This window comes from Mastigoproctus giganteus, chromosome 8 (genome assembly GCF_048544385.1).
Source record: "Mastigoproctus giganteus isolate SK-2022 chromosome 8, ASM4854438v1, whole genome shotgun sequence".
Lineage (NCBI taxonomy): Eukaryota > Metazoa > Arthropoda > Arachnida > Uropygi > Thelyphonidae > Mastigoproctus > Mastigoproctus giganteus.
In genome coordinates this window covers 206,449,875-206,467,656 of record NC_143582.1, presented here as the reverse complement: position 1 = coordinate 206,467,656, position 17,782 = coordinate 206,449,875, and the positions used below count along the sequence as shown (strand labels likewise).

The following is a 17,782-nucleotide window of genomic DNA, read 5'->3' as shown; positions in this document are numbered from 1 at the left end:
ATGAGCAAATTTCCAAGCAGAAGGAAAAACACCTTTGGAATAAGAAAGTGAAAAAAGACAGCAAAGAACAGGAGTAAGTTCAGGAGCACAGGTTTTGAGAACACGTGGAGAAATACCATCAGGATCTTGAGCTTTCTTTCTTAGCATCAAGATTCATCAAAATCCTTCTGACATCCTTTTGACGGAAGACCACAGGAGGCATTGAATGGAGTGCTGGGAATGGTGGGAGGTGTTTTATCAAGATCATTAATACATGAAGTGGAAGAAAAACGGGATGCTAACAGGTCAGTTTTATCCTTGGCTGAAGTGACAACAGACCCATCTGGTTTTGAAATAGGTGGGAGCAAATATGGGCAAAAGTTGCGGCCAATAGCTTTTGGCAAGAGACCAAAATGCTCGGCTACCATTAGAGCAAGAAGCAAGTTTTCTACTCTCAGCCTGTTCAAAATCTAATTTGAACTGATTAATAACTGCTTTATAGTTGTTGCAAGCTTTGGTGTAGGCAGAAAATGAAACTGAAGAATTGGAAATAAGCCAATTACGATATGCAATGTTCTTCTCTTGAACAGCCTTAGCACATTTATTGGAAAACCAAGGTTTAATAAAGGATAAGATTTTAAAGTGGAGTGTGGAATAAAGGATTCCATTCGTACAAGAATAATTTCACTGACACGATCTGAGCAAACATTGACATCAGAAGTTTTGAAACAGTAATCCAACCAAGGAAAAGAAGAAAAGAAATCTCGCAGGTCATCCCATTTTGCATTCTTGTAATGCCAAATAACACTAGGTTTGGAATAGCTATGAGATAAAGGCTCCATTGGAGAAGAGACAATCACCAAGTTGTCATCTGGGGTGCCTAAAGGACTGCTCACTTCGATCATGTACTTAGAAGGGTTGTTTATGAGATAAAGATCAAGCATGTTGGCTGTATGGTTAGGATTGTCTGGTATTCGTTGTAGGTAAATGAACAATCTGTGCAAGGTCATTAGTAAATGCAAAAGCCTCAGCATCTCGACCAGCTGGGTCAGTGTGACTAGGAAATGGAAGCCAGCTGGAGTTGTGAACATTAAAATCACCAAGGAAAATTACCTCACTGTTAGGAAAGTTGGACTGCAGAAAAAAGTTTGCAAAGAGAGGAAGTCAAAGAGCTACAAGTGATTAGTGGAGTTGGGAGAATGGTAGAGACAATAGATGAATTTGACACAATGAGGTAGAGAGATTTTAAGCCAGAGAAAATTGAAGAGAGGCGATTCCAAATTACCAAGTATCTAACAGGGAATATCGGAACAGACATATGCACAAGTACCACCTTTGAGGCGAAAAAAATCATAGAGCGAATAATTTGGGCAGAGATGAGCAGTAGTTGAATCAACCAATTACTGAGATTCTGTCAGAAAAAGTACATGGGGTTTGGCAGACTGCAAGTGGAAATGGACATCGTTGAGATTAGGATTGAGACCACGTATATTTGTGAAATGAACTAGGAAGTGTTTGGGAGGTTTAGATCTTTTCGCAGATAAGCTTACTCTATTAGTTTGACAATTCATGGTGTATTCAATAGTAAGAAAAAGAGGAGGGGGGGGTGGACATGCTGTATGAAGTAATGAAATTTTTGGATATGGCGTACACATGGTAAGAATATACCCAGATCCTTGACATAACGTGGCCTCGACAATGCTCCCCGCATACACACTACTCGGACTCACTCCAGTCACTATCTGGTAGAGTAGAGGTAGCAAGATTATACACTAACTGATCTGAAAGCCTCCTAAAGAGTTACCAATTGGTTTGGTCCAGTGTACTAACTAGCGGCCGGCCTGCAAACACTGTTTTAGATCTGTACCCTCGAAATTTAAGGAAGGTTGGATCTCGCCATGACGTTCATCATAACCTCAAAAGTCATCAGTCATACTGCATGATGGAAGAGATGGTGAAAGGTTGACCGGAACTTAGTTCTGGAGACTAAACATGGGTTCCACCGCATCAAGCTTCCAATAAGCAAAGTGGTGGTATTGCACCAGTTGATGAGAGTCATCTACCACCTAGTATTGCCTGGTAACACAGAGGGGTGGCATTCCTCCATGTGGGTGGTATGCACCACACCTCGACCCCTGCTTACGTTGGTTCACACCTGGGTGGTTACCCATAGTGCTTGTGCATGGAGGTTATACTCAAGATTACTAACCGTTCCACTATCGTGAAGGTGCAAGCAGAGGATTTGGCTGTCACAGACCATCCGGTCACCAAAATTGGGTCCACTTGACTTGAGTGTCACCCGAATATCAGTTCCATCAGTGTTTTAGACTCCCGTGTAGCAAGTACAGCTTGTCTGGAATATCTGAGAGAATGGCTGTGACAAACTCAAGGACCAAAGGGCTCTTAACTTTTATAGCTACTCTTACTTTGTATAGGACTGATTGTCACTGCTTTACTATGATTGGGAAGAGGTCAAGCAAACATGTCCAGTACGTTCAAAGTATAGTGTAGTTTGCAGATTAAATGAGAATTACATTTAAAAAATTAGCAAACCTAACACAGTGGGCTACATGTTTGACAGAACTAGTATAAAGACTAATTATATAATGAGAATATATTAAACTAAGTTGATTCGAGTCTTCCTTTTGAAATAAAATTTTTGATGTACTTAGAAAACTGGGAATGAAAATAACTAAGAACAAAAGAAATAGAATTTTATAAATATTAAAATGTTTTGTAATTCTTTTGCCTCCTCAGAAAGAGACTGATTGTGAATTAGCAGCCCACATTGGCTTATCCTTATTGGAACAGAACAAGAAGTTAAAAGAGCAGAATGAAATAATAGAAAATGAATTAGCTGAAGCTTTGGATATGGTAACTAAATCTTTTGAATATATTTTTTCTTTCATTATGCTTGAATAGCATTGTGGTTATTGTTGTTAATTTTTCTTCATAGAAACTATCCCTACATAGAAAGCAAGGTGTGTTTTTTTTTTTTTTCTGTATATAGTTTCTTCTAAATACAAAATATGTTGGCACTTTGAATAGGTGATATTAGTTTGGCTGGTGGGAATCAGCCCTTTATAAGATCATATAGAATTAATTAAAAATTTAAATGTAGTGGAATCAACTAATGATATAACACTATTATGCTATATATGAGAATTGATGCAAACTGCAACTTGCACACAAGCAGAAATTAAAAACTACACAATGGAAAAAAAATAATAATAAACAAAGTGAGTGTTGACTCTTGCATGCTAACTTTGGTTTTTTTATTTTTTTTTAACTAAAACAAGAACACAGAATTATTTATAAAACATGAATTTTCAAATTAAAGCATTACATCAAAAGAAGTAATAATAGGGGTGGGGTATTTTGGAAACTGATATACTCCATTCTTCTGAGGGCCTTAGGAAATATAGCAAACTACAACAAGATATGTGAATTCAACAAAGTATTAAATTTTAAGATAAAAAAAAAAAAAAAAACTATTACACCCAGAATTTAATTCTGTTATGCTGGGGGTTGGGATGCATGACTTATTTACAAACCCATGGTTATGATTCAGGGCCATCTTGAATAGATCCCAGCATGGGTTTGTTTAAGGGAGGTCATTCCTGACCAATCTGGTAAACTGCTGTGCTGTAGTCATTAAGCAGTTAGATTCGAGTAACAATTCTAACATCTGGACTTCAGTAAAGCTTTTGATGCTGCCCTCTTGAAATGCTGTCATTTATGAACTGGAATAAGTTGGGGTTGCTGGTAAGATCCCATGTTAGATTGTAGGCTGGCTAAAAGATAGGGTAAGGAGGGTTGTCATAATTGGTTGTTCTTCAGGGTGAACCAGCATAACAAGTGGGGGTCCCTCAGAGATTAGTATTAGGTCTCCTCCTATTTCTAATTTTCATAAATGATAATGATGGGGATATTCAAGGTAAATTGTCAAAGTTTGCTGGCAATTTTAAGGTGGGAAGGGTGGTTAATAATTTCAGCCAGGTCATGTTGCTTCAAAAAAACTCGGATTGGTTTCATATATGGTCCCAAAACTAGCTGAGCTGCTGCTGCAATTTATGCAAGTATAGATTACTTGATATAAAAGAAATAGTGTTGGTTATGTGCATACTATTATGTTGCCATAAGGTAATTCAACAATTTTTTGACTGTACTTTGTGGGCCTCTAAAAATAAATACCTCTATCTAAATAAGCTTCAGGTTCTAATGATCCAAAAATTGGTCAACAAAAGTAGTCCATGAATAGTAAAATGCTTTAGAATTTCCAGATTGTTTTAATTGATGAGTTAACACAAAATATTTGTTTTGATTGACTACGGCAGACCTTCCGAACTGGTGTATCATGAAAGATTTAATTTTATAAAATTTTCATAGTTATAAAAAATCAAATTGAATTTGTACAACCATCTGAAATTTTTTTGGTTTGTAATTTTATTATATGAAAAGATATGAGCCTAATTAGAATGAATTGTGGGATCGGAATAACGCTCTCTGCTATTTCACACTGAAATACGTTGGCTGTCCAAAGGAAGAATTTTATCAAGAGTTTGAGTTAAATTTTTTTTGTGAATAATTCTTACTTTGCAGATTTAATTGAAGGATAGTTATTGGCTCCAAAAACTAGCTTACTTAACTGATATTTTTGAGCATCTGAATAAGCTAAATCAAAAATTGCAAGGATCACATGAAAACATACTAATGTATATGGACAAAGTCTTTGGATTCAAAGAAAAAACTGATCACTAATGATGTTTAATTGGTGTTATAATTTAAATCCTAAAGAATTATTGGGATTAGTAGAGCATCATTTTGTGTTTGTTTGAGAAAGAACTTCATCACTGTTTTGAAAATACTTGATGTAAAAAAAATGATTGTATTTCAAATCCATTCACATTATCACTAGAAATTCCAGCATTACATTTATCAGTGAAATAAAAAGAAGAGCTGTTAATTTAAGAAATGATTGCACTCTTCAAATACAATTTAAAGAAATATTTTTCCGAATTTTGGTTAATGGTGAGAAAGGAGTTCCCTTCAATCGGAGAAAAAGAAATTGACACTCTTCTTCCATTTACTACCACCTATCTGTGCGAACAAAGTTTCTTGTCAATGGTGACTATCAATAATATGAAGAGATCATTAAAAAGCTTGGCTCAGGAGTTATCTGTAGCCGTTTCAAGAATAAAACCTGATATAAAAATGTTATGTTCACAGAAGCAAGCTTATTATAAGTTTCTCATTGGAGCCTCCGTAGCCAGGTGGGAAGGAGCAGCAGTGCGTAGCACACGCTTCTTGATTAGACCGGGGTTCGAGCCCGTCGCCACCAAATACGGAGGATGCGGAAAGGTCAGGGAATGACCACTGCATATCCCGGGGCAATATGGCCTTAGTTGCTAATGCTCCTAAAAACCAAATAACAAACAAGTTTCTCATTAAAAAAATTTGGAAAGATTTTATTTTGAAGTTTTGTATGAATTTAGTATTAAATATTTAATACCTTCCATAGTATTTATATTTTACTTTTCTTATCATAATTACATATATATTATAACACAAATGCAACAAGGAATATGTTCTTAGTTAAAGCTTAATAAAAAGATGGCACTCACCTCAATCCGTTATGGTAATATCAATTATGAAACAGTGGTGTGGGAAATCTTTGATTGAAACTAAAATCGGAAGTTAAGAATCGTGATTAAAAAAAGTGTAATTTAAAAAACTTAGCCTAGAGGAGGGGGGGAGATGCACCACATCATCCTCTAGTTGTTAATTACAATACTGTATAAATAAATATCTTTTATTACAACTACATAACTTTAGTTGTCAAAATTGACAACTAGATCACCACATCATCCTCTAGTTGTCAATTTTATTGACAACTAGAGGATGATGTGGTGCACCTCCCCCACCTCTGGGCTAAGTTTTTTAAATTACGTTTTTTTAATCACGATTCTTAACTTCCAATTTTAGTTTCAATCAAAGATTTCCCACACCACTGTTTCATAATTCATATAACCATAATGGATTATTGAGGTGAGTGCCATCTTTTTATTAAGCTTTGACTAAGTACATATTCCTTGTCATGAACTTCGGCATTTTAAGCTTTTGCTAACTCTAATCACGAACACAAATGTAATAAATTTTTTAACAAAGTCCTTATAAACACCCCGAAATCTGCCCCAGTTTATCTCTATGTGATGTACAAAAATTATAATTTTCCAAGTGTGCCTTGTCATGAAAAAGGTCGGGAAGCACTGGAGTACAGTACTATAATACCATTAAAAAGCCTCTTAGGTTAGACAGTCATAAAGAGTATATTTTATTATTTTCTGTGTGGTACTTCTCTTAACTTGTTTTCTCCTTTTCATTGCATGGTATTATATACTGTGTGGCATGCAGGATTTTAAGTCGGGAAATTGTTCTAATGAGGTAGGCCCGGACCTGGCACTCTTTATATATATCTATTTTTGGTATTAATAATGGCCAACAGATGTAAGGAAGCCAGATATTTGCTGCATCAGCAAAAAGGTGGTCATTATCTGGCCACCTTTTAAATTTCACTACTTTCAATATCAACTACCCAGGTAGGTAGTTTATTCCAGTGGTCAACAACATGTTGATCAGAACTGAATGTATGAAAATTACTCTAATATTCAACATATTTAGTTTCTCATACAGAAATCTTATTTATTGAGATTTTTTTTGATATTGCCCTAATTTCTTCTAGGTTACCCAGTTAAAACATGAACTTGCACAGAAATCCAGCCTTCTGCATTTGTACACAGAACATACTGAATTGGAGGAGGATGATTATCCAGTGTAGGTTTAATTTTTATTTATGTATGCCAAACTTTTTTTTTGTATATTTATGCAGAGTGGCAACTTCTGTTGTGAAAGCTGTAGTCACAAATGCCATAATTGTTCTTCTGTAACTGACCTGGTCTTACTTTTAATGGACTACCCGAAAACACTTGACAGTAGCAGTGACAAATAACACTGTAGTACAATGTCTGCTGCTTTCATGCAATGTTAATATTAAAATAGATATCTTTCTTAAGCTGAATGTGGCAGAACTTTTGTTAGCTAGCCTTCCTGCTATAGAGTTAGAATTGTTAGTCTTCTTTTTTGTTATATTATTTTAATTATTATCTTTTCTGTTCTGGTTACTGTTGCTTTACTGTAGTTATTTTAGTTCATCCATTATATTGTATATAATGGATGAATCAAATATTGCTTACATTTCATTTTAGTAATTAGGTTATGATGCTAATGTCCATTATATACAATATAATGGATGAATCAAGTATTGTTTATATTTCATTTTAGTAATTAAACTATGATGTTAACATAGAGTCTGAGAAAATAATATTTTGTTATGTTTTCTGTCTTTACTGTCTGGAGACATTATTTTCCATTCTGCAACAGTGATAGAGCTTGGGCTTATGATCTTTAAAAATGACTAGGTTTTGTATGGTTATTATGCTTCTCTACATTTATTCAAGAGCTATCTGAAGTTACTAATATCATTTTTAATTGAATAATATTACCAAAAAAGGTGAATTCACATTTTTAATTAAAAACTCCAAGTCACTGTTGTGACTGGTTTCAGAACTCTTTGGTTTCATAATCAGATAACAGCTAGCTTCTATTAGTGACGTTGTGTCAAGCAGCAAATAAATTTATCAAATCTAAGTTAGTAACCAGGTGGTGTGCAGAAGAAAAATTCAAATTGAAAATGTAACTTTCATTATGTGTATGATATATCCCCTCTTATTGGGTGTTAATTTATTAATGTCCCTTCCCTTAGTAAACAGATGGAATACAATTTAATGCAGGTATTGAAATAGTTTGAGAAAATAATTCTGCTTTGAAACACAATTGTGTGTTTCTTACACACACCACTTGGCTGCTCACTTCCCATACTGAGGTGCCTCCATAGCCAGGTGGGAAGGAGCAGCAGTGCGTAGCACATGCTTCTTGATTAGACCGGGGTTCGAGCCCATCACCACCAAATACAGAGGATGCAGAAAGGTCAGGGAATGACCACCGCATATCCCGGAGCAATATGGCCTTAGTTGCTAATGCTCCCAAAATCCAAATAACAAACAAACTTCCCATACTGTTCATCATACTTACATAAACTTTTTTTTCCCCCATTGTGCCAGACAGACACAAAGCTTTTAATATAGTGGTATAATTTATCCTTTTATATATGTTTATTATGTATAAAATTATTTATAGTTATTAGCTTTTTTGCATAAGCTTTCTGCTATACACTTTTTATATAAATTTAAAAATTTCTTCTCAGATTGAAATCTCTTCATTCCTGCTTTCCTATGGTTTAAGGAAAAATACAAATTGTATAACTGAATTTGTTTTTTTTTTTCTCGATTCATAGTGAAGCTGTAAATGTCACCATAAATTTAGAAGAACTGAATAGACGAATACAGACTATAGAGCAAGAAAATTACAACTTAAGGTCAAAAGTAAGTATTTTTAAAGGAAAATTTTGTTTTGGAATCAGAAATTTCATATAATAATCAAAATTTTTATGAATTTGAGCAAGCTTATAGATGGTGTACTATAGAGTATCACAAGTAGGATAGGTCCGGCTATTATTAATGGTTAAAATGTGATATGTATTTGTAATTTACTTTTATTTTCATATTTTGTGACCCAACAAAGGATGGTATATTCAGTTCAACAAAGATTTATTTATAAAATCAGATATTATTTTAAAACTAACTTAATTTAAGAATGGAAGAGTAACTCTAATGACAAATTTTCAGAGAGGCATTCCAACAGTTTTTAATTTGACACATTGTTAAAAGATTTCACACTACAGGATCAGCTATCCTGCCAATACGAAATTGTCCTCAAGTTAAATAAAATAAAATTCCTGTGTGTATCATATATAGTTCAAGGACATCTGTTCAACATTTCTCCCTGCCACTGAGGTTAAACTTACAGGTTTGTAATTACCCATTTCACTTTTGAAACCACTTTTTTAAATTGGAGGGACATTTTTACATCTCAAATTTGCTAAAATCCCACTTGACCCCAGAGATGTGTGCATTATAACAGATAGAGATTTGACAATCTATTCTGCTGTTTCCTTTAATGTTATTGGATAAATCTCATTAGTTACTTCATGCCTTTTTCAAATCCAGGAACGACAGTTTCTCTAACGGTCTGTTCACAGTGATCACAATCACCTAAGTCCCGATATCTGTTATCTCAAATTAAATATAACATTCAAGTGGAACATATTTTGAATGCAACTTAAGTTTTGGTCACCATGTGGATCATTAGATTGGAAGCATGAGTTTTCTATCTTGGAATCTCAAAGCACGTGATTCAATCTTTGGTATACTGGGATTATCAGTGATAAGCTGCTCTACATTTTGAAAAAAAAAAAAAAAAAAAAAATCACTGATGATTCAGAAATGCCCTTTTTCAGAAAAGGGAAAAGGGTGTGTTTCTGAATTTCAGAAAAGGATGTTTATGAATCATTTTCTAATGCTGATTTCAAAAATAACCTTCGTGTTTCCATCATATCAGGTTTCTTCAAAAATTATGAAAGAAAATTTGATTTTTCACAAATTTTTATTAATTTTGGCATAATTTGTGTACTGAAATTATAATGAAATGCTACTTTTATCAGACTTTTATATTTAAATACATATTGAAAACACTTAGAAATGACAGCATGGTAAAAAAGTCCACGGAAGTCAAGAAATTTTCCCCCAGCAAGTGCGCACGCGCAGGCGCCGTATTTTGAAGGGAACATGCATTGCGGTACTTTTGCGGAATGGAACACTTTTGCAAACAACTTCAAGTTCTGACATGTTTCTTTCAAATGCACAGAGTGAACTACTGCAATTGACCCATATTTATTTCCTTTATGGAACAATACACTTTTGAGACTCTTTGATGAGTAAATAAAAGGACTCCACTATGTAAGATTGAAACTAATTCCTGAATAGTTCATTAAGTCATATTGCTGCAAAAACCATAGAATTGTCCTCGGAAAAGTAGGGGGGCTAGTTCTCATTCTCTGTGTCTGTACCATGAGAAAAACATCCCATGTGCTAGATTTTTTTGACTTAAGTCTGGAACCAAGGAGTTCTGTAGATTCCTTTGGTAAATTTAAACCTCTTACCAGCTTATTGAGTTCATGCTCTGAAAACAGTTGAGGCTGGATTCAATGTCTCCAGGTGCGTAGAGTACAGTTTCATCTTCAGAAGCTTCACTTTCAGCACTTTCTGCTGCTACATTCTCCAATATAAGCGGAGGGCATGGAATTGGCAGGTTATCTCTATGTTGGTCTGATGGCAAATGGAATATTAGGATACACAATGTCCTTCTTACTCTTTGCATTGTATCTCTCTACATTAACTAAGCAAAAGTAACAGTCATCACAGTGGTTTTTAGGCTCCCACCAAATCATGGGAATTGCAAAATGGCATAGCTTTCTTTTTACCATTTTTCCACAATCTCAATGCTTCAACACAGGCTTGGCAAACATTATGTGGAGCTCATTGTTTATCTTAGTCACCGAGTTTCACTCCAAAACCCCAAAATAAGTACACATTTTACAAATTCTGTAATATCTTGCCTTAGATTGAGAATGACATAACTTCCACAAATATAACAAAATAAGTTTGGATTGTTGAAATGCTTGCATGAAGACATTTTACTAATTTTTCAGCATAAATCTGACACGATAACCTCAGATAAACTGAGCTCACACTGATAAACACTGCTGCGTGGTGCTCTCAAGGTCAAGAAACAAATGACTGAACGCAGTGTTGCCAACATGTGAAAATGTAGTTTAAAAATTCCCAGCATTTACTCCTAACTTGACATCAACTTCAGTGATTTGTGAAAAAATGGTATGTGATAGAAAAAAAACGAATGTCATTTATGAAATCAGCGTAAAAAACTGAGTTCAAATCAGCTATTAGTTTACAAACATTAAAAGTTATGCAGAGTGGTGTAACTAATGCTATATATAATAAATTACTCCCACAAATTTTGAAAATGGTGTCTAGAAGCTTGGTTAAAAGAGTTTATAATCATGCATGGAAGCCCCAGGTGCCAAGAAATTGTGACTAAGTGATTTCTGTGCTTTAAGTGCGATTTCCTAATAGTGATCTATTGTTCTTTTATGTTCCTCTCGTTAAGCAATATGTTTATTTAATAACAGCTCTTGTTACAAAAGTACTTGTACAGGGCAAGAAAGGATAGCCACCTTTCTTTTTCTGATAATTCTATTACTAACCCTTACTACTTTACGCTTGGTCACACCAGGCACTGCTCCTGCCTCCCTGTGGCAAGGCTGGTAACCTGGGTGGTAAAAACACTCCCAGGGCCAAAAGGAGCCATCATTGATATAAGTAATTATCCACCTTTAGAGCCTTCAAGCTCAAGATCAGAAATTCCTGATATCGACCATGACTCCAATCTTCCGAAGCGACTATGGACAGAAAATCAGAATAAAGATGTGCCAGCATTTCTTATAATGCACTCAACATGTTGGCAAACTATCATCTTTTCTAATACAGAAATGTTTGCCAGGGGCAAAAGTTGATGACGTAGAGCAGATATCATCTTTAAGGGCACAAAAGGTGATATTGTTGTACACGTTGGCAATAATGACCTTAAGAGATCTGTGGATTTACTTAACAAGTACAGGTCAATGCTGAAAAAAAGTTGAGTTTGAGTTAAATTTGAAAGTGTCTGCAATTCTGCCCAGACACAATAGGAGGGAATATATGATGGGAGCCTTGTCAATCAAAAAGAGTTGCGAGTTAGGGTTAAATTTGAAAGTGTCTGCAATTCTGCACAGACACGATAGGATGGAGTATGTGACAAGAGCCTTGTCAATCAATTCAGCCCTGGAGAGATTGTGCAAGGCTCACGGGGTAGAATATTTTTCAGCGTGGTCTGTGCTTGCTAACAGGAGAAACTGCTTCTACAGGGATGGGATACACTTAAATAGAAAGGGTGCAAAAATATTTGCTGATGCTATCGAGGCAGTGTTAGGTGAGTCGGGAAACTGCTAGTTTAGGGGGGATTCACACACTAAAAGATTAACAGTAGCCAGAGGCAGAAGTGAAAGTGATTCTTGTACTGCTTCTATTGTAATGAGCAGCAGCCTAGAGAACAAGTTGCGGGATTTCAAGAGCTGCTGGGAATCATCATGGAACAAGTAAATACATGTGCTGTGTTAAGATAACTAAGAGTTAGAACAAGCGCATGTATACTTGCATGTACACTAATGCTAGAAGTATAGTAAATAAAACTGAAGAATTTGAAGTGCTGATCAAGACATCAAAGGCAGATATTGTTGGGATATCAGAGACACACTGTCACATAGATATAAGCAGTGCAGAATTGGAATTTGGGGAGTACAATGTGTACAGAAAGGACAGACATGGTAGGAAGGGAAGAGGCGTTATGCTGTTAGTTAAGAAACACATAAAATCTAAGGAAGTGCATCAAGTTGACATGGGTGGACAGTGCAATATTGAGTCTGTTTGGTGTGACAAACACTGGGAAAGGGAAAATGAGAGTAGGAGTATGTTATAGGCCTAACGATGCTAATGAGTACAATGAACAGTTGTGCAGAGAAATAGAATGGGACAGTAAATCATAATGTCTTGTAATGGGGGATTTTAACTTTCCAGATATTGACTTGAACTTGCGGTTGGTCACTCATACATAGAAAGACTTTTGTCGATTTATTGGAGAATTGTTTTCTATAGCAACATGTTCGAGAGGCAACCAGAGGGAGTAATACCCTTGATCTGATTATCAGCAGTGGTGATGCATGCATTAGGAATTTGGAGATAAAGAAACCACTAGGTGACAGTGATTACAGTGTACTGATGTGGGATTTACTTAAAGATGTAACTATGATCAAGGGTAAAGGAAAGGTTTTTTCCTTTTCATACAGGGGACTACAGAGGTCTCAGACAGACAGTTTTTAAATTCTATAGAGTGGGATCAACTGATGATGTTACCAACAGTGAATTCTAAATGGGAAATCTTCAGGGACTTAACCTTGGAGGCTACTAGGCTTTTCATACCAACTAAGAAATACTGTTCAAGGTTCAGGCCTAAATGGATGTCGAATGAATTAATGTGGCTTGTGGCAGAGAGGAAAAATGCATATAAATTATCAGGCGACACAGAAGCCTACGACAGATATAAGCTATACTGCAATAATTTAAGACCAACACCAGCCAGGAATTAAAAATTTTACTACAAAAATAAAATATACAGTATATAATGAAATACTGTGATACACTATCGGAAAACTAAAATATCACAATAAATTACAATAAAATAAACTACGATAAAACTTTAAAAATATAGTTAAAAATATACCGAAGCAATAAAATTATCTAAAATAAATTAGATTAAAAGCTATAAAACCTGAAGCTTTCGGAGACTGCTGTCTCCTTCTTCAACAGTGTACTATTAGTGCAATAACACATCCTTAAGTGACACATCCGTAGGCCTGTTTGAAGAGGTATAAGCTAATCTGTAATTAAGTCATAAAGGAGGTTAGGCAGGCAAAGGCAGATTACAAGAAATCTTTGGCAAAGGACACAAAGAAAAACAGCAAAGAGTTCTTTATTTCTGTAAACTCTAGAAGGAAGGGGATGAATCAGATTGATCCACTTAACATAGATGGTTCGACTATTTATCCTGCTCAAGTAGCTGATAAACTGAATGAGTATTCTGCATCTACATTCACACATGAGGAGTTATTCAAGGAGAGAAATGAGAGAAGTTTATCAAACTCTAACAGGGAGCTAAGTGATTTTGTGATAACTGAGAACAAAATGGAGGAGAAATTGTTGAAGTTAAACATAAAAAATGCACCTGGAGTAGATGGAATCTGTCCAGTTATAATGAAGGAGGCAGCAAGGAAAGTAAGCAAACTCTTAGCCATAATTACGAGAGCATCCTTAGAGTCAGGGGAGGTCCCCATGGACTGGATGTGCAAATGTATCCCCAATTCACAAAGGGAGTTCAAAGGGTGTCACTGGTGAAAGAGGTGATATGTGATCACCTAGACAAGACAGCAGCAATAGTTCAGACACAGCATGGGTTTGTTAAGTGGAAGTCTTGTCTGACCAATTTGATTGGATACTACGATGTGATTACAAAGGAACTGGATGCAAAACATAATTTTGTATCATATGCTTGGATTTCAGGAAAGCTTTTGGTACTGTTGCACATGGAAGACTGCCCTACAAATTGTAGTGGTATGGCATTAAGGACAAGTTACTGCAATGGATAAAGGGATGGTTGAGTGGGAGATGGCAGAGAGTGGTAATAAATGGACACTGCTCTACGTGGACTAATGTTATTAGTGAAATCCCCCAGAGTTTGGTGCTGGGCCCATTGTTGTTTTGTGTATTTATCAATGATATCGATGAAGTTATATCAGACTTAATGTCCAAGTTTGCAGACAATACAAAGGTTGGCAGGGTTATTAATGACACTAAAGACAGTATGCTACTGCAACAGGAGCTAGAAAAATTAGGGAGATGGGCTGAGAAGTGGCAACTGAAGTTTAACATTGACAAATGCAAAGTACTGCACATGGGTAGCAGTAACCCAAGAGAAATGTACCAACTCTGTGGTACTACACTCAGGGAGGTGGAGAATGAAAAAGACCTGAGGGTAATTGTGCAGTCTGATATGAAGTTTTCTGAGCAGTGCAGATGGGCTGCCAGAGCAAGTCATGGAGTTTTGTCAATGATATATAGGAATTTTGCTAGCAGAGACAAGGAGGTGACTATCCCTTTGTATAAGCTAGTGGTCAGGCCACACCTTGAGTACTGTATATATATATTTTTTTTATGAGAACCCCAAACACGAGAGGTATTAGACCCTATAGTACTTAGTACCATGCTTGGTTTGGAGGCTGAGAAGATGAAAGAGGATATTTATTGACATTAGACTTGAACTTCTGTAGACTGTAATTTTCAGGAAATTATTTATTATTATTATTATTATTAGCCATATGGTGCAAGGAAGCCTGAAGCTTATGCTGCACCAGTCAAAAAAAAATTTATGAATTACCCCGAGAGAGAGAGAGAAGAGAATCGCCAAGAAGAGAAGAATTATGATATCTAGCTCAGGACCCTGGGTGTTCCAAGCCCACACTCACCAAATGTGAGCCCCTGGGGTATGAAGGAAGATTTTTCCAGAAAACGGCAGTTGAATGAATAAACTAGGAAGATGAAAGGTTGGTTCTCTGAATTTGAAGTTGAACAGTAAATAGGTGTTGGTTGGGGTGGCACGTGTTCAGACTGTTTTGAAAGAGAGAGAGCAGGAATTAAAGAAGCGAATTCAGAAGAACAGTGCCCGTGGAAGTTTCTGTAGAAAAGGCATGCAGCAGAAACAGAACGTCTATGAGACAGACTGGAGAGAGTCTGTTAGAGATGAGTCATTAATTAACCTAACTGCTCTCTTCTGAATGGAATCTAGCAGCCTGTGAGAAGTTTTGGGGACACTGCCCCAGATGTGGGAACAATATTCCATGGTAGGGTGGATTTGCGATTTGTACAGAGAGAACAGCTGTTTGAAAGAAAAATAATGCCAAGAGCGAAAGAGAAAACCAAGTTTTTTAGAAGCACAGGAAGCAATTTTGTAATGTATTTGTGCCAAGAGAGATTAGAAGTCACATTAATCCCCAAAACAGATATATCATCTTGCCTAGAAATCGGAGTGTCATCAAAGATAAACATAGCAGCAGAAGAATCTTTTTTGCGAGATATAAGACAAGACTGAGTTTTAGAAGGATTGAAATCAACTAAGTCATCTTTGCCCCACTTGAGAATTACCTGGAGATCAGCATTTAAGGATCTGGCCGGATATGAGCAAATTTCCAAGAAGGAAAAACATCTTTTGGAAAAAGGAAGTGAAAAAAGGCAGCAAAGAACAGGAGTAAAAGGTTTTGAGAACAAGTGGAGAAATACCATCAGTAGCTGGAGCTTTCTGAGCATCAAGTTTTGTTAAAATCCTTCTGACATCCTTTTGACAGAGGACCACAGGAGGCATTGAATGGAGCATGTTGGGAATGGTGGGAGGTGTTTTACCAAGATCATTAATCTATTGTGTTGGAAGAAAAATATGATGCTAGCAGGTCAGCTTTATCCTTGGCTGAAGTGACAACAGAACCATCTGGTTTTGACAGAGATGGGAGCAGAGATGAGCAAAAGTTGCAGCTAATAGCTTTGGCAAGAGACCAGAATGCTCGGCTACCATTAAGTCAAGAAACAAGTTTTCTACCCTTAGCCTGTTCAAATCCCATTTGGACTGATTAATAACTGCTTTACAATTGTTGCGAGCTTTGGTGTAGGGAGAATTGGGAACAAGCTAATTACAATGTGCAACATTCTTCTCTTGAACAGCCTTAGCATATTCATTGGAAAACCAAGGTTTACATGAAGGACGAGATTTTAAAGTGGAGTGTGGAATAAAGAATTCCATTCCTACAAGAATAATTTAACTGACACAATCTGAGCAAATGTTGACATCAGAAGTTTTTAAACAGTAATCTGACCGAAGAAAAGAAATCTCTGAGGTCATCCCGTTTTGCATTCTTGTAATGCCAAACAACATGAGTTTGGGAATAGCCATGAGATAAAAGCTCTATTGGAGAAGAGACAATCACCAAGTTGCACCTCTGTAGCCAGGTGGGCAGGAGCGGCAGTGCGTAGCACACGCTTCTTGATTAGACCGAGGTTTGAGCCCATGACCACCAAATACGGAGGGTGCGGAAAGGTCAGGGAATGGCCACCACATATCCTCGGAGCAATATGGCCTTAGTTGCTAATACTCCTAAAAACCAAATAACAACAACAACAATCACCAAGTTGTGATCTGAGGTAACTAGAGGACCACTCACCTCTACCGTGCACCTAGAAGGGTTGTTTGTGAGAAAAAGATCAAGTGTGTTGTGTTGGCTGTATGGTTAAGATTGTACTGTATTCTGGTCAGTAAATGAACAATCTGTGCGAGGGCATTAGTAATTGCAAAAGCCTCAGCATCTCTACCAGCTGGGTCTGGGTGACTAGAGAACGGAAGCCAGTTGGAGTTGTGAACATTAAAATCACTGAGCAAAATTACCTCACTGTTAGGAAAGTTGGACTGGAGAAAGTCAAGTTGCAAAGAGAGGAAGTCAAAGAGCTCCAAGTGATTAGTGAAGTTGGGAGAACGGTAGAGACAACAGATGAATCTGGCAGAATGAGGTAGAGAGATTTTAAGCCAGAGAAGATTGAAAAGAGGAGATTCCAAATTACCAAGTCTCTGACTGGTAATTTCGGAATGGACATATGCACAAGGTAACACCTTTGAGACGAAAGATTCAGTCAGAAAAAGTACATGGGGTTTGGCAGACTGCAAGTGGAAATGGACATTGTTGAGATTAGAACTGAGACTGTGTATATTTGTGAAATGGACAAGGAAGTGTTTGGGAGGTTTAGATCTTTTCGCAGACAAGCTTACTCTATTAGTTTGACAATTCATGGTGTATTCAATAGTAATAAAAAATGGGGGGGTCATGCTATATGAAGTAATGAAATTTTTGATATGGTGTACACATGCTAAGAATATACCCAGATCCTTGACATAACGTGGCCTCGACAATGCTCCCCGCATACACACTACTCGGACTCCCTCCAGTCACTATATGGAAGAGTAGAGATAACAAGATTATACACTAGCTGATCCGGTAGCCTCCCTGAGAGTTACCAATAGG

At 36.5% G+C, this 17,782-nt stretch overlaps 1 protein-coding gene across 1 annotated transcript in view; it reads left to right on the top strand.

Moving 5' to 3' along the window:
• Positions 1 to 17,782, top strand: part of LOC150082225 (trafficking kinesin-binding protein 1-like) — a 210,273-nt gene that overhangs the window by 142,934 nt on the left and 49,557 nt on the right. The window contains exons 6-8 of the mRNA XM_090380064.1: positions 2,737 to 2,853; positions 6,722 to 6,813; positions 8,393 to 8,480. Coding sequence (XP_090236190.1) covers positions 2,737 to 2,853; positions 6,722 to 6,813; positions 8,393 to 8,480 — 297 coding nt within the window. The remainder of the gene's footprint in view (positions 1 to 2,736; positions 2,854 to 6,721; positions 6,814 to 8,392; positions 8,481 to 17,782) is intronic.